The sequence below is a fragment of the Capsicum annuum genome, chromosome 1 (genome assembly GCF_002878395.1).
Source record: "Capsicum annuum cultivar UCD-10X-F1 chromosome 1, UCD10Xv1.1, whole genome shotgun sequence".
Lineage (NCBI taxonomy): Eukaryota > Viridiplantae > Streptophyta > Magnoliopsida > Solanales > Solanaceae > Capsicum > Capsicum annuum.
In genome coordinates this window covers 243856859-243879456 of record NC_061111.1, presented here as the reverse complement: position 1 = coordinate 243879456, position 22598 = coordinate 243856859, and the positions used below count along the sequence as shown (strand labels likewise).

Here is a 22598-nt window from a genome sequence, read left to right as displayed (position 1 = left end):
CGTACAAGTCCTTCGAGAATGGTGTGATACCACAACCTATCAGGTCCACCCAGATTCTGCCTACTAATCTAAACTGATCCTAATCCTAGAATATGTCATACTAATTTAATGCAAACTACAAATGAGAGGATTCTACATTCTAATTCGAAACTACATCAAACTAGCTTAACCTATTGCAGGTGTATTTTATTGTAATGTATGAATAAATCATGGCAAATAAGTACATTATAGATCAAGGATCTTCCCCAGACAAAGATTGCTTCTGTATTTGACATCAAGGTAGGTAGTACCAGTACTTGTTCATAAAATCATTTAATTGGCTAGTATACAGGGGCTGATGAGTAACTGCAATAATATGCCATTGTGAAAAAGGCCAAGACCAAAAATACAGACAGTTCAGTATACTAAAGCTTCTGCTATATATTGGATTCAGAAAAGCGCTAAAACCGTGACATTCGAGTCATGTGACAGCAACTTTACCGATTACCTCAAGGTCCCCCTTCAAAGGCCAAAATTGCCTCCTTAATATCACTACCAATTACCTCCCAAGCAGATTAATACCACTTCCATATCCATCTGGATTCTGGGTCAAACCTCTTTTTACAGTAAGTAAAAATAACATAAACCCCAACCCTATTACGTTTGGAGAGATGGGATTTTTTGTAATAAGGAAAACTTAAGTTGTGGGTTTGTGTAATTTTTAGTTACATTAATACTCCAAATAGTTTTTTTTTTTTTCAATTTCTTGACTTGCCTATTCTTGAATCAACATCATTTATTTGTCATATTACCTTTTGCTCCTTTGTTGAAGAAGTTGGCATTTCCAGCAACTTTCTGAAAATATAGCAGGAGGCCACGGGTTCAAGCCTTGAAAACGGTCTTTGATAAAAATGCAAGATAAGATTGCGTACAATACACCCTTGTGGTTAGCGGGAGTTTTAGTGCACCAAACTGCCCTTTGATCAATAAACACGAATACAATGGTCACTAAATTTGCCATTACATGTATAGTGCAACAGTAGGGTTTTACACAGGAAAGATCACATATGGCACAACCCAAAATACATCCCAATGAACCTAACTCTACAAAATTTCTACTGAACAAAATTTAAAGCAGTGTGAAGAGCACAGACAATCAATTTGGGTGACGAGCACCAGTTGGCATTTCCAGCAACTTTCAGGAAAGAATAGCGATCTGGAGCCGTGATTATGATAGTTTTGACAAGCAACGTTGGACTTGTAATTCATTTGAAATTCAGTATCACACCATGCTGTCTCGAAAGCCCAGACCAGGCTGAAGAAAAATCTTACAAGCCAACCCAATATGAGCGACCATTGCAGTTGTGTATAGGAGATGAGCTGGGAGATGTCACGCCCCACTCGTACCAAACCTAGATTTATCAAAGCAAAAAGTCCACAGATTGGTATTCAGCAAAATATTAACGAAGATGGGAGCAAATTCATGCTTCAAGTACATTTTTATTATGATACTTCAACCATACATGGGAATCTCACTTCTGCCCGAAATTTATCCAATTCACTCCCATGTACTAATCCTCACTTAAAACCATTACTCTTTAAGTGATACAGAATGGGAAATACATAACTGTGCATGAAGTAATTACAAATACATAACTGTGCATGAAGTAATTACCTTCGAAGTACCACAACAACGCCAAATATGAACTTCTATAGGAACACCCGGTTGAACACACATAGGTGTCCGCAATGGGAAAAATATAGGGAACCTGATAAGAATGAATAAGAAAATGTTAATCCTTAAACCCCAACCAAAAAAATAACTATAGTGTTGGAATACACAAATATCTAGGGGTGTGCATCGGTCGGTTCAGTTCGGTTTTACATGTTATTGGTTAGGTTTATCGGTTTTTAAATATGTAAAACCAATAACCAACCAATAAAGATATTTTCTTATCGGTTTCGGTTTATCGATTTTTGGTCCTTAACGGTTCGGTTTTCGGTTTAACCAATAAGAAAATACTTATAAAATAGAAATAGCAACAACATAAAAAAATGTAATCTTAATTACCGCCAAAACCTACGCAATACATTTTAGTTTACAAGAATCTTCAAACTTGAACTGAATGTTTGTTAGGAAAAAAAATTGAATCCTAATTGTTGGAAGCTTTAAATGCTTCAAGCTTTTCATTACGATAATAGCCGAACCTTTATATTGTGCCTTTGTTGCCTTGAATAGGTTAATACTTTGTGAATCACTGAATTATGAATTAGTAGTGCATGTAATCTATATACATACACATATCTATATCTATATCTATATCTATATCTATATATAGATAGATAGATATATATAGATAGAGAGAGATAAAGAGAGAGAGATTTATATATATAACATAAATAGGGATAAAACAATAACTTAGTGTATCCTTATTGGGTTATCGGTGCTAAAACCGATATCGAACCGTTTAACCAATAAAACTTTTTATAAAACCAATAAAAAACCGTTAACCCGATAACCCAATGTCAATAACCCAACAACATTTTTATCGGTTCGGTTTATCAGTAGGTTCGGTTTTTGCACAGCCCTACAAATATCACTTTCAGTAAAGGTCTCCAATGGTTTAGTTGGTAATTACTTAGGCTTCACCAAATTTAAGCGTTGGTAGAAAGAGATTTACTCTGTATCTACCCCAAGGTTAAATAATTAAAAGAAGATAGGTCAAATGTCTCTACAAGCCCCTATAAAAAAGTAGGCAGATTAAAGAATTAACATACCAGCTGAACATGTTAGGTGTTGCAGTTGATGGTTCAATACCAAGATGAACATCCTTGTAAAGTACAGAATCAAAATAACCCGCAAATCCTGTTAATCATAGGTAAAATCAATGAGAAGTCAAGGAGCAAACAGAAACTTTTCTTGTATAAAGCTTTAGTATAACCAACAATCTGACACCAAATCGGTCCAAAAGATTACCCAGAGCTATGTATGTACTCCTTTCTCACCACCCCCTTAGCTCATGGGAATAAGATGAATTCCAGATGCTAGACATTTAAACTAGACGATATAACTGACAGCATTTAACACTAAATGGAGGCTCCCCTCCGAGGTGTTGTGTGATACACTAAAACTTTAACGCAAGTTCTACAAAGTGGTGGTTAGGCCTACTATGTTTTACGGGCCAGAGTGTCAGCCAATTAAGAACTCTCAACTTTGGTTTTTCCTCAAGTAACTATAATTTCTAAGCTCTAAGATATATTTAAATTTTATTATTCAGCATAAAATCAATCATTATAATTTCTTGAAAGAGGTTTTACTAAGTCAAAAGGCCACTTGGAAACTGTTGAACAAAATTAAAACAACTGCACAAAAGATTTAATGTAAGGGCAGAACCAGAGTTGAAATGCAGATGTGCCCAGCTATACATCCAAGACAATATATCTATCATATGCTCCGGCCAAAAGATTAAACCACAAGCCCAGTGAACAAGGATTAATAAACCTATGGTTTAACAGTTGAGTCAACACAGGAACACCATTTGTCCTCGACTGATGTTAGACTGGATACAATGAGTATCTCTAAAATGTCACAGTTTTCTTTAGTGTATCTATCTTTACACCATCGCTGACCAAGGATCAGTCGGACTATATCATCCAGCAACAATTTCACAATGAGAGTGCTTTTAGACACCCCTTTTCTTTGTCGCCTTTATCACAAATCTCTGAGCATGTAGCTGACTAGTAACTACAAATATCATTTTTCATATCTACGGCATTAACATACAAAAAATCACATGAAATTAATATGAGAATAACAAATACCATGAACCAAGGCTGATCCAGTGTCGGTGGGCATCTCAAAACGTAGCTTCTTATACCGATGGTTACTTTTCTTAGTTAAATCCTCTGGATGATTGAAAGTGAAGACCTTACAAAAAAATAGAATAACCAAATGTAAGTTACAGAAGTGATACCTCCCCCAAATGACACACGCGAATACAATGCATCAAGGTGTATAGATTTGAGTTAGCACCAGTGAACCTATGCCTTCTTTCCTTTATAATTCTCTTATTTTTGTGTAACTTTCTCTCTTTAAATTTCTAGTGCAAAAAGCAGTGTGTGTCATCAGGTTCTCTTTACACTCTCGAGGACATATGATGTGGTTCACTACAGTGAGGTTGGAACTGAGATGCAACACATTCCAAAATATCACTGTTACTTGTTAAGTTAAAACAGTTTCCTTTTTCAAGAATCATTACTTTTTCACGTTATTCTTCCCTGCTCTTGTGGAAAAGAGGGGTGTAATGTCTGATTCATGTCACTGACTTTACTGTTTGTGGAACACACGAAGTAGATTCAATTAATTGAACAAATGTCATTATGTTTCTGTACTAAGCCTTATTTTCTTTTCCCAGTATCAGTTGCAACATTTTGAAGGGAGAAAAAATTAACAAAGTAACCATTGTGAGTGTTTTTAACACTTTGCAATGTTGTCTTTTTAACTATGTACTAACTTTTTTTCTGATCCCAATTCTGGAAAATTCAAGAACTTAAACCAGGATGCTTCTGGCATAAATGAACTTACTGGTTGAGGAGAAGTAAGCCTCGCTACACGGTGGAGCTTGACAACATAAGCAGTTTCGAAATGCAGTAGATCTTTGTGAGATTTAATCTGCGACAATAGCATCAATCCATGTAACAGCTAAAATAGGCAAACTGAAAATGCAAACTTAAAAGGGAGGTCAATGAACCCCTATAATATAAAAAAGATGAGTGCTTACATCATTGTATAATCTTGAAGCAGTCACAGGCTGGAAAAAACTTGTATATCTGAGATAAGCAAAGTAATTAAATATCACGGCAGACTAATAAAAGTCTCTAGGTATAGAGGAAAATATTCCATTTTTAGATCAATTGTGAAATTTGCAGTCAAGGAGATTTTATATAGTGAAACTACAGGGAAAAGTGAGTAGAAAGACATCATTTGAAGCAGCCAAATTCTCATTTTATGTGTTCATGTCGCCAAAAGGTGATTCAGTGCTCCTCTTGGAATCACTGTACCTCCCCAAATAAGTTCAAGCGAACCACACAAATCTATTATTATCAGACGTGAACTGATTAGTACATTTCTACTGCAGATGCTTGCAAATGAGCAGGCTAACCCTACTCATATATGATTTTCGCCACCAGAGAGGGAACTCTGTGGATCATGTTAAGCCACTGTATATTCTTGAATATAAGAAGCAATGACTATGCAACATCTGAATACATACGATGATGGAATTGAAATTCCGTCTTCTTTCAGGAATCTTTGAGCACCATCAAGACACTCAGGTGACAGCTCATTGTCACCAAATGACCCAAGCAATTCACTAACCTGTATTAGCAAACAATAAAAGATGAGAGGAATTCAAATAAGAACCTGCAAATGAAAGATCAAAATTATTTATTTATGAATAAAATGGTTTGTTTCTTCATCCGAAGAGTCAGTTTAGTACCAAAATGTCAGCTTTTTCCGGAGCATCCCAGCAGCGCATGTCACTTGAAACTATGGTGACAATTTTTTCCCAGCCCTCAATCTTTACTAAGCTCTGTCTCAAATAAATAGCGTTCACCAAAAAAAAAAAAAAAAAAAAACATTAGAGAGAGTCAGCTAAATAGCAAAGTAGAAGTAGATCAACTCCAAAATCTTTCAACAAACTGTTTACGGAAAGAGAACGGAAACATCAATCAACAATATAGATTTCCATCAAATTTGACGTCAATAAAGACCCCAAAACTCCATAAGTGATGTCACATGCACGGTACTAAGGAACTTTCCATGCATTCGGTGCAGTTCAACTAGTCCTTCCTTAATTCAGTCTAGACCGTCCAGGAGCCACCAACTAGTAAAAATTTTAATCCAAGCAGAGTTATCGTCTTTGTTAGAGGACCAAACAGAGTATTCTTTACACAGTAAAGATAAGGTCATTTTTTTGTAGATTTGATATGGACTTGCATAGAATTGTACACATTGGTCACCTCAAATCTAGCAGGTTAGATGCCATGAAATCAGTAATTTTTCTAGTATGCAAATTATGAGTTTCTCCATTTACACATATCAAGTACATGTAACATTTTTATAACCATAAGGTATATGTAGTATGTCTCTTAGCACTCTTCACATTTTGGGACGTCTGAACGTGTTTTGACACCATTCCAATTCTATTCAACTTTCACAAGATTCAAGAGTTCATATTCATTAACTTATTTGACTTCCAAATTGATCTAATGGTTTCTCTTAATAACTTTTCTGACTATTACTTCAATATTTTCTTCCATTACCGTCAGATAATTTAAATATAAATCAAATTAGTGTATTAACAACACAAAATTTTAAAATCCAGCTATTTCCATATTTTCTTTTTTCAGCTAGCTTAGAATAGCTACTAGAGTTACTACAAATAGTCTACACTTAAAAAGAAAAAGAATAGCAACAATAACCAACACATAAAAAGTTCATCAAAATAATCAGGAAAGACAACAGTGAATTGATTACATGTAGGGTGACGATCGCGTTCGGATTTTTCTCAACAGCATAAACTTTCAACTTGCGTCCAGTTTCTTCAGCAGCCTGTCAGCAATAAGGTAAACAAAAAACATAAGATGATATATTGGAATTAGTCAAATGCATATATCTTCCATTCTATCCCTTGTTTGACATTCTCTAAAGGAAGATATTTCGACCTGCAGTGAAGCTCTGACAAGAGGTCCACGTCCAGCTCCAACAACCATCAAAACCTGCAACAAGCATTTGAAGAAGTCACATTAACAGCTGAGGATGCCACTAAAAGTAAACTCAAGACAACATCTCGAGCTGTTTAAATGAGAGTAAGTTAACATCAAAAGCAAGAAAGATAATTCTCAGGAGAAACAAGAAAGATAATTCTCAGGAGAAAACCCTTACAGTGGTGATTGAAGATGCCTGTTCATCTGGAACCCTATCCACTAAAGCTTTCGCAACAGCTCTTTGATACTGCCAGAATAGGAGTCAACAGTGATCAAGGAATACAATTATACCCAATAACACAACGCAATTGAGGCACAATACTAATTAAACCACTCATTCTTTCTCATTATGCAGGGAAAGGAAATTGTGAATAATTAAAAGGACAAGGTAAAGGAATATGTGAGAGAGAGATAATAAGGTATAACATGTGAGTGTATTCAAGTATGTATCTGGGAATGATGATGAAAATATGAAAAGCAAAGCAATCAAGCAGCTATAGTTTTCAAATATATGATTAACGAGGCAAAACACTTAATGCACAATCCAAAAAAGAGCCTATTGTTTCCTTGTTCAGATGGGAAAATTTGACGATACTCTTTGGCTTTTACTGTCTAAGGATGCAAGTTAGAGAAAGGACAACCATCATTCAGTGGCTTAAAATGCAAAAGAATAAATTATTAGGATAGCGAATTGAAATAATCCTTTGCGTTAGTAGAAGGTACTGTTTAAAAGGATTTTGTTCATTATCAGATCAATTCTACGGACCCGTTTGGCCATGAAAACCAAAAACATAATCACTTTATTAGGTATTTTTGAAGTTGAAAATAGAATTGGAGTTGTGTTTGGACATAGTATTTTGGAAATGGGGTATTTTTGAAGTTAAAAAATATAAAAAGTGAAACTAAATTTTAAAAAATTTAGAATTCTATGAACATTAGGTTATTTTATGAAAATAATAAATTTAGATTTTCGTAAAAAAAAAATAAAAAGTGAAAAAAATGAATCCAAAAATAGTGAAAACACCAAAAATCCAAACATTGTGTAAACATATTCCGGAATATTGTGAATAATATTCATGGCCAAACGCCTACTAAGTTTCTCATTCTAAATTGAACAAATATCTGAATTGCAGTCTGGAATTGGATAAAAATATGAGATTCCTTAAACAGCTTCACAAGAAAACATTTGACAAAAAGCTTAAGGAATGAACACAAGCAAAAAATGGAAGAGTCAGATCTTGCTACCGCTTGTTCTCCCAAAAGCAAAAACAGATGATAACAGATTAAATGTTAACAGACATCTTTTTTTCAAACAGAAAGGGCACACAAAAAGCATAGGAGAGTTGAAGAAGTAAGCTAGTGTCAGTTTTTTGTAAAAGCCACATTGCTTAGTACTTCAGAACATTCTAAAGTATAGCAATTACAAACTAGCACGACTAAGGTTAGTTTGACACAATAAGCTTACACGTACCTGTATGTACTTGGTCGTGTCTTTCTCAAATGTTTCGTAAGTTTGGGCCTCCAAATTATCCATGAGAGGCTGAAGGAAAGAAATCAATTGAAAATTGTTCAACTACCATACCTCTAGAAGAAGATTAAGAAGATAGCTAATAAAGCATGCACCTGCAAGGGAGATTGTAAGTAATCTCTATAACCAAGCTGAAAAGAAAAAAAGTTGAAGTGTCATTGAAACTTAATAGAAACGAACCACCAGGTCAATAACAGCCAAAACGCACAGGAGATACACTACCTCAAAGCGCTCTTGCTCAGGAAGTGGATCCATCTTCTGGTACAAATAAGCAATGTAGTCCAAGTATGACCTTAGTGGATGTCGCTGCATGCCTGAACAATGTTAATACAAACTAAAGCAATCTTGCTAGCAAAAAAACTGGACATAAAGGAGTAGACAACCTAATGATTGCATTGCCATAGGTGTATCCTCTGGTGATCGAGAAAGAGGCTATGGTGGTCGATTATTTTATAGGGATAACAAGGGGTTCACGAAGGATACAAATTTCATAAGTCCACTCAGACACAAATAGGACAGGATTGAAGAATGTTGCCTGATGATGAAAGAGGGGAAGACTGCATGGTTTGAAATTGATGGAACGAAACCTTTATGGCAAGATCTTATTATATAAAGTTAAAAGGAGCGGTAGAGAAAATTTGTGTGACACCAAAGCATCGAAGAGATGGTCTTCACTTGGTTAGCAGCTGGTGCTATATTGTTGACAAATAACTAAAGGAGATGGAGATGAGCATGTGAACTAGTGTTTCATATACATGGAATATGAAGGGATACAGGTCATTTTTGTTGCACTATAGAATTTAGCCCTGACTAGACGACCAAACTGATGGTTTATGGATATTTACATATCATGAGTATTACAGGTGACAATTGAAATAGAAACTGCCAAGTAGGACAAACCAAAAGATCAGAGTGAAACTAAGGCAGCCTAAAATACATCATTGTGATTTTCTGATAATCAAAATAAATCTCAAATCCAGTTCACACCATACCCTCAATGACCTCACTTTGATTATTATTATTGTGAGAATTTGACCCTGAAGTTCCCGTGGGGAGATTCCGCATTTGTTGTCCAGAAAGCACTATCTGCAAGAGATATTTGCAATGGAAAGTTCATGGTAAGATCCCAAAAATGATGAAAATCCAATGATTATCCAACAAGACAAGAAGAAGAATCGAATGCAGATAACAATTCGGGAGATAACTCAGCATATGAAAATGAATAAGATATGACAACAACATAACCTATTCTCAACCTGTTATAAATTGGTTAGATGTTATGAAGATAACTACAAACAAGTGACCACTGCTTTAACCCAATTTTATAGATATGCAACAACATATACCCAGTATACTCCCACAAAGTGGGGTCTGGAAGAGTAGAGTGTACGCAGCCCTGATCTCTACCTCAGAGGTAGAGGGGCTGTTTTCGATAGACTTCGCCTCAAGATAGAAAAACAGTTTATAAAAATAAGTAATGGAAATAATAGAAACAACAGATAGTAGCAGAACCATACTACAAACAAAATAATACTATTAGCAACCTACACGAAACAACAGATAATAACAAAAATCGAAGAACAAGTAAGAAGAGTAATACTACGCCTACTAGAATGGACTGAAAGTCAATACCTGAATTGAGTGGTTGAAAAACTGTGTCACTAGATTTTGATGTCGTTTTGACAAACAAGGGTAGCCACGGGCATTGGTGAGAAAAGACTGGCAAATCAGCACAGTAATATTTTCTTACTTACAACATAAGGAATATCAAACACTACGGTGCGGAAATAGGGGCAACCGCTTGAATTTCTTACATTGGAGTTAATTATAGCAGCTCTAACAGGCTCCCCAAACCATCGTGCAAGTGAATTCACAGAGGGTAATGAGGATCTACGCAGCAAGAAAACTGTGTGTAAGTATTCTGACATAATCACATCAAAGAATGTCAACAAAGAATTTTCCTCAAAGTTTATCACCTAGAAACCATTAAGTTCAGAATAACTACACTTCACAAATTTATATACATACAGAACATCGAGTGCAACTGAGAGCTGACTGTGATGTTCACTGAGAGTACGGAATGAGTTCCACATTTCCCATGAATCTCTATGTTCTTCACCCTGCTTGGTATAAGGAAATCCATCATCAAACTTAAGTACTAGTCTTGAACTTATCTATTAAAATTAAGCATTGTGTCATAGTTTGAATAACATAAAAGAAAATTTGAAAAGAGAACTTTCGGGAGATTTATCAGGTCCAATAATTGATAGCTGGACTTGAGACTAAATGCATCCAATACGAAGTGATTAGCACTCGATTCACTTCTACAGGACAACCCAGTACCACCAAAAAGAAAACCAGAATCACTTCCTTATCAGAAGGATAATGTGAGTAAGGGAAATGAATCATCACGGTCAACGACTCAGCCAGAAGGATCCAAGTATATCATAGGAAATGCAACTGAATTAACCTTTTTTATCAAGAAAAAATTTATTAGCAATGGGCCAAAAATATATGTAAACAAGATGTACACCAAAAGTAGCACATCTTACGAAAAGGAATTATTTCCTACAAACGACACCCGATCTTCTATACCTACAGGAATCTCATGGGTGCACCAAAAAGAAATAAGGGATAAGAGGCTACTCCTCACATATACCAAATCAGTCTCAATTCCTTCAAAAGCTCTCCTATTTCTCTCTATCCATATGGTCCACCAAAATTGAACATTTAAAATCAGGATGACTGTTATAACATCAGTCATTGACACCGACTATTCAGTACTAACCAGTCCGGCAGCTAGGGGAATACAAAGTTATAGACCTTAACTAAAGCAGTCATGCAGCAAGTACTCACCATAGAGTTGGGACTTCTACCTCCATCATCGTCATCATCAGATTTCTCCAATGGAATCCTTAGCCACAACTTCAAACCACATATAATCAAAATGAGAATATGAAACAGAAAACAAATAATGCAGCAACAAGTATCTTAATGTGAACAAAAATGCAAGAAAAATAACTAAACTAAAACAAGGATAAGATTGACACCTGCATATTGCTTAGATTCTGCAGAATTTGATTCACACATCTAGCATAATTAGCACAGGTCACTCCCTTGGGTGCAGGAAGCAGACAGGCCTGTAGGAACAGAAGATGTGTTAGCAATAGACAAAAATGTTGCTTAATTCAAGCAAATAAAGGTTGCACACACAATAGAGAGGACAAAAAGAAAAGTAACTGCATTTACACAACCAATGCCCTCCCCCATTTTTCCGCATTCTTTGATGGAGGCAAACATGGAGAGGCGTGCAAAAGGTGCTAACCAGACAAAAGCATTCACAGGAAGATTTTTTTCCATAAATAATAATAGTGGTGCTCGGATCAACTTGAATGCCTCAACAGCTCAACTATTCCATCAGGTCACCTGTACTGATACTCGGTAATCCGCAGTTAGGTCACACCCATCGGTTGGCCATCACAAATAAAGAATAATGCTAGAATTCAAGTTATCTTTAGTGGTTGTCTGCCTGAAGAAAATCTAGTGGCTAACAAAGCTAATGTACAGACAATGAATTTAAGGCAAAGAATTAGGAGAACAATTGAAGAAGTAGAATAACTAAATCCTCTAATAACAACGATGTCCAAACCAACTTGCACACACTTTGACTACTCCACTAGCTATCTGCTACTTCCTACCAGTACAAGTACCAAGTAACTCTGGTTACCACGGCTTAGGCAGATAGGAATAAATCATCTAGTGTGTGTTCAGCCTCAGCTAGGATTTAACCCCTAGGCTCCAAGTGCAAAAATTACACAAATATACCCATGTAAAATCTTCTTTTAGATCCATTGGTTATATCACCCTAACTTGTCTCACTGACAGATTTTAACATCACTCTAGGTAAAGAGCGAGTAATAGACCAGTAGCATGAGGTTCTTGCTTGTTTCCCTCAACACAAACCGCATACCATCTTCACACCACTAGTAAATTGTCATCTCAAGTAAAAATGGTGCTTTTGGTCAAACTTCTAACATTGTTTAAGGCACCTAAAAAGAGTCTGATGGAGAGAAACGGATCATAGCAGCACATTTCTTACATCCATAGGATATTTTGGCGTAGAAAGGAAAGGTTTTATAGAAGTTAATCCTATAGTCCTGTTCATGTCGATACACTTTTCGGTGAATGGAGCACACTTTTGTATGCTAGATACGTACACTAGCATTGAATTGGGGATCAAGTGGGTGCCAACTCTGTATACTGTAGGACCAAAAGACAGAGCCACAGAAGCATACTTAAAAAACTAAACTGCAAGAAACTAAAAAAAAAAATGGAGCTAATTAAAATAATAAGAATACTGCAACAGTCTCACCTGCAATGAAAGATGAGAAGCCCAAGCTATTTCTTGTTTTAAAGTAATCTCAGAATCCCTCCGAAGCATCTCATCTTCAGAATCCAAGTCAAGCCATGAGCTAATTTTACCTATATCACGTGTGCCACGAAATAATAAAATTGAGATGAAAGTAAAGAATGATTCATTAACAAATCAATCACTATTTTAGAACCTTGATGAATAGATTTCATGGTAAGGACTATCAGGGCGACAATTAACAAACAATTTCTTTTACGATGATTGTCAACCGTGGATATTACAATGTAAATCCTCTCAACAATAAACAATATTAGCATCACAAAATAAAAATTGGATTCTTTCTCCCTATCTGCTCAAGATCCATGAAATGATACAATTGGACTATCGCCTCTACAATTAGAGAAAAACACCTCGTCTGTGTTTAATTTATTGAAGAGAAAACCCAAAGCGTATTAACTCATGTACTCTTTTCCTTTTCTGAAAATTGTGTACTCTTTTTTTTTTGCAGTGCAATTAAAGAAACAACAATAGATGTGTCAATCCTTGTCATGAAACAACAACAACAACAAACCCACTGTATTCCTACATAGTGAGGTCTGGGGAGGGTAAGATGTACGCAGTCCATACCACTACCTCCGGAGAAGTAGCAAGGTTGTTTCCGATAGACCCCCGGCTCAAGATAAGATAAGTAGTAAATCTGTAAATTTTACATTAAGAGACTAACAAGGGGATTCTTATCAAGGATTTCAAACCCATAGGGGGATTGGGAAGGCATTCGCCATGCAAAATAATACACAACACTCATTTCAACAAATATAAATTAAATCTAACAATGAACAGAGATAAGTTTTACCAACAACATGACTACTCCATTGGGAAGGGCTTAGCACCAAGTCTGACCCAGCAAATGGAAGCACCCCAGATCCACCATTGCTACTCACCAGTAAACTAGGCCTATACGCAGGATCCATCTGCATCATAAAATCCAGGTTTAAACAAAGAATGCTTAAAATGACATTTATAAAACGCTATTTCCATTTCACAGACTAAAGCTTCCCAAACTAATAGAACTCCAAGCCTAATATACTTTAGCACTCCAAGCAAAGAAAGATATATTATTTTAGTATAAGAGAACCTAACAAGTGACATATACTTATTGTAAAAACAAGAGAACACATATCTTTAGCAAACACACACAACATAAACTTCAATAAATGTCTTCTTTGAGTTAAAGATGCTTCTTAGTAAAATATGGCTACAAAGTCCATAGAAAAATAGTAAAAACAATAGTAAAAACAATAGTAATTAAAGTGTGTGGTCGTTAAATGACATCTTTCACTTTAAAAACAAGTGTCTTTCACTAAATTCTCCAAATTTCAACGTATTTCTCAATGTGTGTGCAATAATATGTGTATTTGTTAGGTCTTACTATCTCAAGACCATCTATCTAGCACCACTTGCACGAAAATTCAGAAGTTCCAATTAATTAGTGAATTTTATTTACTAGATGGTTATCACTTATCAACATTATCCTATTTTTTCAGCCCTCTCTTCAACAATTATCCCATCTTTTCCCAACCTCTTTGTGCCAAATAAAATGCAAGTGATTATAAGAATATTGACAAATATTAGCTGTCTTTTCAAGAATCTAGAACAATTCTTTTCTCAAATGGTCAAAAGGCATCCGTGACAAAACCAACTACTACTCTTACATTCATGGCGATATGGCCTTACACTATGAATATCTTTCAAAGTACAATTCTACCCTTATAGTACAGGGGTTGTAACAATATTAATCCATTTTTTTAACTCATGGGGATCATGATTGCAGGATAAAAGGAGAATTATTATGACACCAAATAAAGAAGAAAAGTTTGCATAGTTAGAGTGAGTAGTATTATAGTGAAATCACTGCTATTGAGAAGACTTCTCAAGGAAATTGGTAGTTATCATTGTGTTTGGTCATAGATTGTGTAAGAGATTTAGGATATTCATTCAAAATATTATCATCTACAAACCATAAAAATATACCAGTAAGAAAATATTGAGGAGGCAGGCAAATATGTATTATGAAAGCCAGAGTGGAGGTGAGGTAAGAGGGATGGAGTTGGGGAAGGGTACGACACAGGAAATAAGGTTTTTAACACTTTTAGACATCGGATTCCATCACCATTCCACGAGATAAAATTAACCCCCCTCCCCCCATCAAGAAAAATTTATACGTGACAAAATCTAGATATCATGAACCAAATTTGCAACAAAAATAGACACTAATAATGATGAACCAAATTTGCAACAAAAAATAGACACTAATAATGTCTACTTTATCCCCCCCCCCCCCCCCCCAAGAAAAAATAAAAAAAATGCCCAATACCAAGAACCCGTTTAGATCAAGTCAAACCTTACAGTTGCTAAAGTGTTTTATCCACGCAAAGAACATGGATTTTACCCATGTTACTTTGAAATCAATATCCCAATTCCCAACATGTTAACTAAACAAGAGAAATAAAAACTTAGATGCATATTTTATCAATTAAAGTATTTGAAACATAAGGTGAGCCTACAAGAAATAACATATAGGTGAGCCTACAAGAAATAACATATGATTTTGATCATAAGCATATGTAACAAGCCGACAACCACCTAAAACTATTAGATTATGGCCACAATGATAATTTATTGCTCATCTAAAATTACTAGACTATGACCACAAAGATAAGACACTATGATGCTACTAAACTAGTGTTGTTGAATGTCTATTTAAGACCAGTGTTAAGCAGTGAGTTTAGAGATATCCAGGTAGGAAAGATCACCTAATTCAAGTGAAGGCCCCCAGCACTAAACCATTATGGCTGAATCTTTTAGTCATTAGAAATTCAGACTTAATAAAATTAGATTTTTTAGTAAGGTAACTAGTCATTGAAAACTTGAAGTACATCTATATCAAAATCAACATATAAAATGGTTACTGAACCTAATTGACGTAATTTTTACTTCATTTTTCCTTAAAATATAACTTTTCAACTCATTCGTGAAAATAATTATCGACTATAATTATAATTACTTTTTCTTGCATTACATATATATTCTTATTTTTCCTTCATTAGTGTGTTTCTTTTCTAAAGTCAACGCCTTAAATGTGGTTAGCACTTACTTTTTAGGAGACCTAAATGCTTTTCTAAACTTCACTCGTTTAATAACTCAAAGTCAACCACAAATCAACAAATAAAACAACCTTTTCGTTGAAGATTTAACGAAGTAAACAAAAGTGTGCTCCCCTAGTAGCTTAAATTTTTAGAATAGATGGTCAAACAATTCAACATTTATAAGAGCGGGCAAAGATCTTAGGTTGAAGACTCACAACCACAGCAAATTTCCACGTATTGACCCAGCGAAAAAACAAATCAAACCCTGATGTGTCAATAATATGGTTTTTTTACATTAAGTGTCTAAATAATATGATTAAGTAAATAAAAGTCTGTTATTTCTAATAGCTTAAACTTTAAAATGAAGTGATCACAATTTAACTGATACTATTAGGGGCTTCATAATGAACAATCTTAATTTAAGTAGAAAATGCATGACAAAACAATCCAGGTGAACCTTTTGATTTTTTGGTCTTCAATGTGTACTATCCAAGGGTCGTAAGCATGATATTAAAATCCAATATTGGATCCTATATAAAATAGCACCACAAATTGTCACTAGAAGAAATAATCTAACCAAGGGCAAGATAAAATAAATGTGGATTTTATATCTTTCTTCTAATCCCAATGAAAATAATTTATTACATAAAAAAAATATATCATCTTTCTAATCCTTGTAACCAAACAACCCATGGAAATATTTACCACGATTACTAAAATTCTCTCCCATGGAAATACTTACCATAATTACTACTCCCTCCTTTTAAAAAAAAATGACCTACTTTCTTTTTAAGTCCGTTTAAAAAAGAATGACCCGTTTCGTTTTTTGGCAATACTTTAGTTTCAACTTTCCACATGACATGTTTAGGACCACAGGATTAAAGGGCATTTTGGTACATTTGACACAACTTTAATTTAAGGCCACAAGATTCAAAAGTCTTCTTTATTTTCTTAAACTTTGTGTCAAGTCAAAGTAGGTCATTCTTTTTTAAACGGAGGGAGTAAAATTTTCTCATGTAACAATCCAACTACATGGGTTCCAAATCAAGGCGTAGAAAATTGGTCTTTTTTTATAATATCTGCATAATGTGCTCGATCGTGATAAACCAAACACTATTTTGGGGAGGCAAGAATATCCTCATCACACCAAAGCAACATTTCAACAAATATCTCTCCTATTCCAAATCCATTTATTGGTGACAAAGACGCAAGAAGTCTAATGAGAAATTTTCTTTAAGGTAAAGGAAGATTGAGTGCAAAAGCATCATCTTGTGTTACGGAAAAAGGTAGCAATACGTTTTTTCAGTTAAGACTTAGGTATCTGTCGTATAGCTTCGATAAAGCATTGTTAGAAAAGTTCAATAAGAATTAAAACGCCTCAATCCTAAGCCAGATAATACAGTTGGAAGCCCCTTCCAACTAGGATAAATTAAACTTACAAAAAAGGGCAGAAACTTTTGTCATTAGCTTAGCAAACTGCCAAAATGCAAGGGTTAAATTCTCCCATTTCTCAAAATCACATTTCTACCCAATCATTAATCAACTTGAAAACCAAATATTAATATTTGGAAAGGAAATGTAATGTCGACAGCCTAAGTGAACGTGCAAAGATCACAGTTCACCAAAATTTGGGCTAGACAACACCATTCGTGTTACTATCGGTGACATACTGACCATTCACACATACCAAAATGGGCAATTCAAGCCCATATATGACTGGCTAATTGGTCACCATTAATCACAATTAGCAAATTAAATCAATAATATCAAACAATATCCAAGTACAGTTTTTTTAAAAAAATAATAGTGCCAATTGTTTTATTCATTGTACATAGAATTTTCCAAACTTATAGTAAACCATAAAATGGAATTGATAAAGACAAAAGATTTTAAAGAAAAATAAATGGGTCAAACAGATAGGAAGGTATGGAGGTCGAGGATTAGAATAGAAGATTAGTAGGTAGTGTCGCATTTCATGTGCTAGAGACAGGGGCTAGCTTCCCTCCGTTTCTCCTTATTCGGAATAATATTTAGGACTCACATATTTTCTTTGTTCTTTGGAGTTTATTACTATTTGTTGCTCTTTCTATCCTGTTTTTTATTGTCTTACAGCTTGTTTGGATGGTTGTTACCTGTTGTATTGTATCATGTTGTTGGTTCAAATACAATATTTGTTTTGATTGTTACTTAAATTTATTCATATCATTAAATCCACATTTAGGTAATGACAAAAAGTCCCATTTTGTGTAACGAGTGATTTGGTGTGATTACGTCATTACCATTTTTCTCATTTTGTCTTTACTTATTACTTAGAGCCCGTTTGGAAAAGATTGAAAAAACAGTTTTTTAGCTTAAGTGATTAAAAGCTTAAAATAAGTGCTTATAAATTAAGCAGAGAAACATTTGGATAGAAGTGCTGAAACTGGAAAAAAATTGTTGAAACATTTGGTAAACAAGTGATGTTACGCACTTTTTTGTTGGTAAAATGACTTAAATATTCTTAAAATTGTTAACACCATAAATAAGGTGAATTATTTATAATTTTTAATTTTAAAATAAAATTTTTGAACAAACCTCCGATTAATGATGGATTCGATGAAAACAAAGAAGAAAGATGAAGAGAAAATTGGAGGGAAGAGATGAACGAAGCGGCAAAGAGAAAAAGAAAAAAAACTATATATTTAAGGACTACAAGTTAAAAGGATATTGTTGGAATTGGAGGAAAATATAAGGGATAAAAAGATAAATATTTTGGTCAAACCTAAAAGAATTTTAATCTAAAAAGCAAAAAACTGGGGTACCCAGTTTCTCACTTTTTGATTCTTTTAATCAGTTTTTAGCTTTTTTTAAGCACTTTTTAATTTTACCAAACATCTTAAAAAGCTAAAAAAAGAGATTAAAAGCTGATTTGACCAGATTTTAATCCTATCCAAATGGGCTCTTAATAATCATATTTTGTCCTTCCACTTCCTTAGGAAGGGGGGTGTAATATATAACCGTGCTTCAAATTCTTTTTTCCTTTTGAGCCGAAGGTCTATCAAAGACTCTTTATTCCTAGTTTGTTATAAGGTATACCTACATTCTATCCTCCCCATACACCACTTGTTGGATTCTTCATAAAGGATACCTCTATAGCAATGTAAATGAAAAATTACGTTTGGTCTCACCTTACATTTCTACAAGGAGTTGTTTCCTGTTTCTACGGGTTGAACCCGTGACCTCCTGATCATATGGCAGCAACTTTACCATATACTACTAATACACTTAAAAAATGAAAATTACAATTAGGGATTACGGGGATTTACTAACCAATGGTGCGACAACAAAGAAATGACTAGCTTCTTAAATGGTAGGTCAAAGCTAAAAACACCATTTACTTAGGAACGGAGGGAGTAACATATAATCGTGCTTCAAATTCATTTTCTTTTGAGTCGAGGGTCTATCAAAAACAATATCCTTTACGGTCTACATACATTTTATCCTCCCCATACACCACCACTTGTTGTTGGATTCTCCATAAATGATACTTCTATAACAATGCAAATGAAAAATTACGTTTAGAATTTAGGATTTTAGGGGGATTTACTAACCAATGGAGCGACAACGAAATCGAAGCCACATAAGATGAATTCTTTTGTGAGTGTGTGTATTTGTGTGTGTATATATAGTTGCCTAGAGGATAAAATATGATTATGAAATAATGGCAGCAACTTTACCAGATACTATTATTACACTTAAAAGATGAAAAATTACATTTAGGATTTAGGATTTTAGGGGGATTTACTAACTAATGGAGCGACAACGAAATCGAAGCCACCTAAGATGAATTCTGTTGTGAGAGTGTGTGTGTGTATATGTATAGTTGCATATATATACCTAAGGATAAAATATGATTATTAAATAATTAATAGACACAAAATGAGGAAAAAGAATAAGGTAACAACGCGATCACATGAAGTGGGACTTCGCATCGGTACCTAATGATACAATACAATGCAATTCAAGTAACAATGAAAAATATGATACAATGCAATTCAAGTAATGGCTTGAACTCGTGACATCCTGGTCATATGGCAGCAACATTACCAAATACTATTACTACACTTAAAAAAAGAAAAATTACCTTTAGGAATTAGGAGTTTAGGGGGATTTACTAACCAATGGAGCGACAATGAAGTCGAAGCCACCTAAGATGAATTCTATTGTGTGTGTGTATGTGTGTGTATTTATATAGTTGCCTATAGGATAAAATATGATTATTAAATAATTAATAGACGCAAAATATGGAAAAGAATGAGGTAACAACGCAATCACATGAAGAGGGACTTCTCATTGGTACCTAATGATACGATACAATGCAATTCAAGATACAATGCAATTCAAGTAATAGTGAAAAATATGATACAGTGCAATAAGTAACGGCTTGAACTCGTGACATCCTAGTCAAACAGCCGCAACTTTACAAGATACTACTATTACACTTACAAAATGAAAAATTACAATCAGATATAGGATTTCACGGGGATCTACTAACCAATGGAGCGACAACGAAATTGAAGCCACCTAAGATGAATTCTTTTGTGTGTAAGGTAATGACGTGATAACATGAAATGGGACTTCTCATTGTTACAAAATAAAAATGATACAATGCAATTCAAGCAACAATGAAAAATACGATACAATGCAATTCAAGCAACAATGAAAAATGAAAAATACGATACAATGCAATTCAAGTAACGGTTTGAACTCGCAACATCCTGGTCACATAGCAATAACTTTACCAAATACTACTATTACACTTAAAAAATGAAAAATTACAGTTAGGATTTTGGATTTTAGGTGGTTTTACTAACCAATGGAGCGACAACGAAATCAAAGCCACCTAAGATATTCTTTTGTGTGTGTGTCTATAGTTGCCTAGAGGATAAAATAAGATTATAAAATAATTAATATACACAAAATGAGGAAAAAGAACAAGGTAACAACACAATCACATGAAGTGGGACATCTCATCGTTACCTAATGATACGATACAAGGCAATACAAGTAACGACTTGAACTCGTGACATTTTGGCCATATGGCAACAACTTTACCAGGTACTACTATTACACTTAAAAATGAAAAATTACGTTTAGGATTTTCGGGGGATTTACTAACCAATGGAGCGACAACTAAATCGAAGCCACCTAAGATATTCTTTTGTGTGTGTGTGTATAGTCGCCTAGAGGATAACATGGGATTATTAAATAATTAATAGACACAAAATGAGGAAAAAGAATGAGGTAACAATGCGATCACATGAAGTGGGAATTCTCATTGTTACCTAATGATACGATACAATGCAATTCAAGTAACGACTTGAACTCGTGACATCCTGTCCACATGACAACAACTTTACCCGATACTACTATTACACTTAAAAAATGAAAAATTACGTTTAGGATTTAGGATTTTAGGGGGATTTACTAACCAATGGTGCGACAACTAAATCAAAGCCACCTAAGATATTCTTTTGTGCGTGTGTATATAGTCACCTAGAGGATAAAATGGGATTATTAAATAATTAATAGACACAAAATGAGGAAAAAGAATAATGTAACAACGCGATCGCATGAAGTGGGACCCACTTCTCATCGGACTTCTCATTGTTACCTAACAATAGACTTAACAATATGATACAATGCAATTCAAGTAACAATGAAAAATACTATTCAATGCAATTCAAGTAATGGCTTGAACTCGTGACATCCTGATCATATGGCAACGGCTTTACCATATAGTACTATTACACTTACAAAAATGGAAATTACAATTAGGACTTAGCATTTTATGGTGATTTACTAACCAATGGGGCGACAACGAAATCGAAGCCACCGTGAATGTTGAGGGAGAGAAGTAGAGGCATGTCATCGTTGAACTCCGTTTCGACACCGCAGTATTTAGAGTCATTTTTCTCGTCTCCTTGCCTTTCTCCCAGCGTCATTTTCCCACACTGCGTTTGAAGGAGCTCGAGAGAGAGAGAGAGAGAGAGAGAGTGATAAAGAGGGCGGGGTTTTGTGAGGGTTTAGGCTATATATAAGGGGAGATTGCTAGGGTTTTTTTGAATTTATACCGGGTCGGGTCGGGTCATTTGAGGAAAACCAAGACCAGATTTGACAAATTCGGGTTGAGAGGGAAGCTAATTTGATTTGACTTGGCACAGAAAAAATCAATAATTAATATGGTCATTTTAATATATTATTCCTAATAATTGACGTTTAATGGTATTTGAATTAATTTATTTTTTAATATTTTTAGTTTCTAAGTATTCTTTTTAGATATTTGACAAAAATAAAAAATATTTTTAAGTAATTTACTTTATGATTAAAAAGTAAAAAAATAAATCAAAAGTAGATTACTATCTACTTTTGGTTTCCGGACTTTGACTTTTAAGTCATTTAAAAAAAATCCATCCAAAAATTCTATGTATTCTGAAAAATGATGCAGAGAATAAACAATTAATATTGAGGGTAAAATGAAAAAAAAAAAATCTTGATAATTAAAAATGACATTTAAAATGAAAATTCAAATTAAAAATAATCCACAAGTAAAAGCTAATGGGGAGGAATAATTGGTGGTTACGTGTTGTCAGAAGAAGAGTGGTTTTTCTATATTTGTCATTGTGTGTCATCGTCTTTCCATTTATCTTATATGCTAGTTAAAACCCACGTGCCACATGTAATATTTAATTAATTAAAATTAAATAATTTTATTTAATATAGAGATTTTTAAAAAAGTATAAAATATTCATATCACTTTTCAAAA

The 22598-nt window shown here is 34.4% G+C and overlaps 1 protein-coding gene across 4 annotated transcripts; it reads right to left on the bottom strand.

The window, feature by feature from the left end:
• Nucleotides 1-981: 981 nt before the first annotated feature.
• LOC107853969 (protein arginine N-methyltransferase 1.5) lies at nt 982-21972 on the bottom strand. 4 transcript variants are annotated; one of them, XM_016698949.2, is made up of 23 exons: nt 21640-21972; nt 13501-13618; nt 12648-12757; nt 11326-11415; nt 11132-11200; nt 10304-10395; nt 10090-10165; nt 9908-9994; nt 9268-9361; nt 8498-8589; nt 8371-8406; nt 8219-8287; nt 6926-6994; nt 6706-6759; nt 6518-6592; nt 5478-5570; nt 5253-5356; nt 4761-4809; nt 4565-4651; nt 3802-3907; nt 2758-2845; nt 1655-1748; nt 982-1391 (listed from the first exon to the last, which is right to left on the bottom strand). In XM_016698949.2, the coding sequence occupies exons 1-23, from the start codon at nt 21775-21777 to the stop codon at nt 1308-1310; spliced, it is 1974 nt and encodes a 657-aa protein (XP_016554435.1). In that variant the 5' UTR covers nt 21778-21972; the 3' UTR covers nt 982-1307. The 4 variants fall into 4 exon arrangements, with proteins under 4 accessions (XP_016554435.1, XP_047256957.1, XP_047256967.1 ...); XM_047401001.1 differs by having other exon boundaries at nt 10304-10398; nt 21640-21869; XM_047401011.1 differs by lacking the exon at nt 8371-8406 and having other exon boundaries at nt 10304-10398; nt 21640-21871.
• Between the last annotated feature and the right edge of the window lie 626 nt (nt 21973-22598).

What these genes read in the sequence shown, in the direction of transcription:
- LOC107853969 (XM_047401001.1), bottom strand. Translation starts at nt 21,777, where the DNA reads ATGACGCTGGGAGAAAGGCAAGGAGACGAGAAAAATGACTCTAAATAC. An exon ending in TTGTCAGAGCTTCACTGCAG is followed by an intron (nt 6,593 to 6,705) that starts GTCGAAATATCT and finishes TATTGCTGACAG; the next exon opens with GCTGCTGAAGAAACTGGACG. An exon ending in CGGAAAAAGCTGACATTTTG is followed by an intron (nt 5,357 to 5,477) that starts GTACTAAACTGA and finishes TTGCTAATACAG; the next exon opens with GTTAGTGAATTGCTTGGGTC.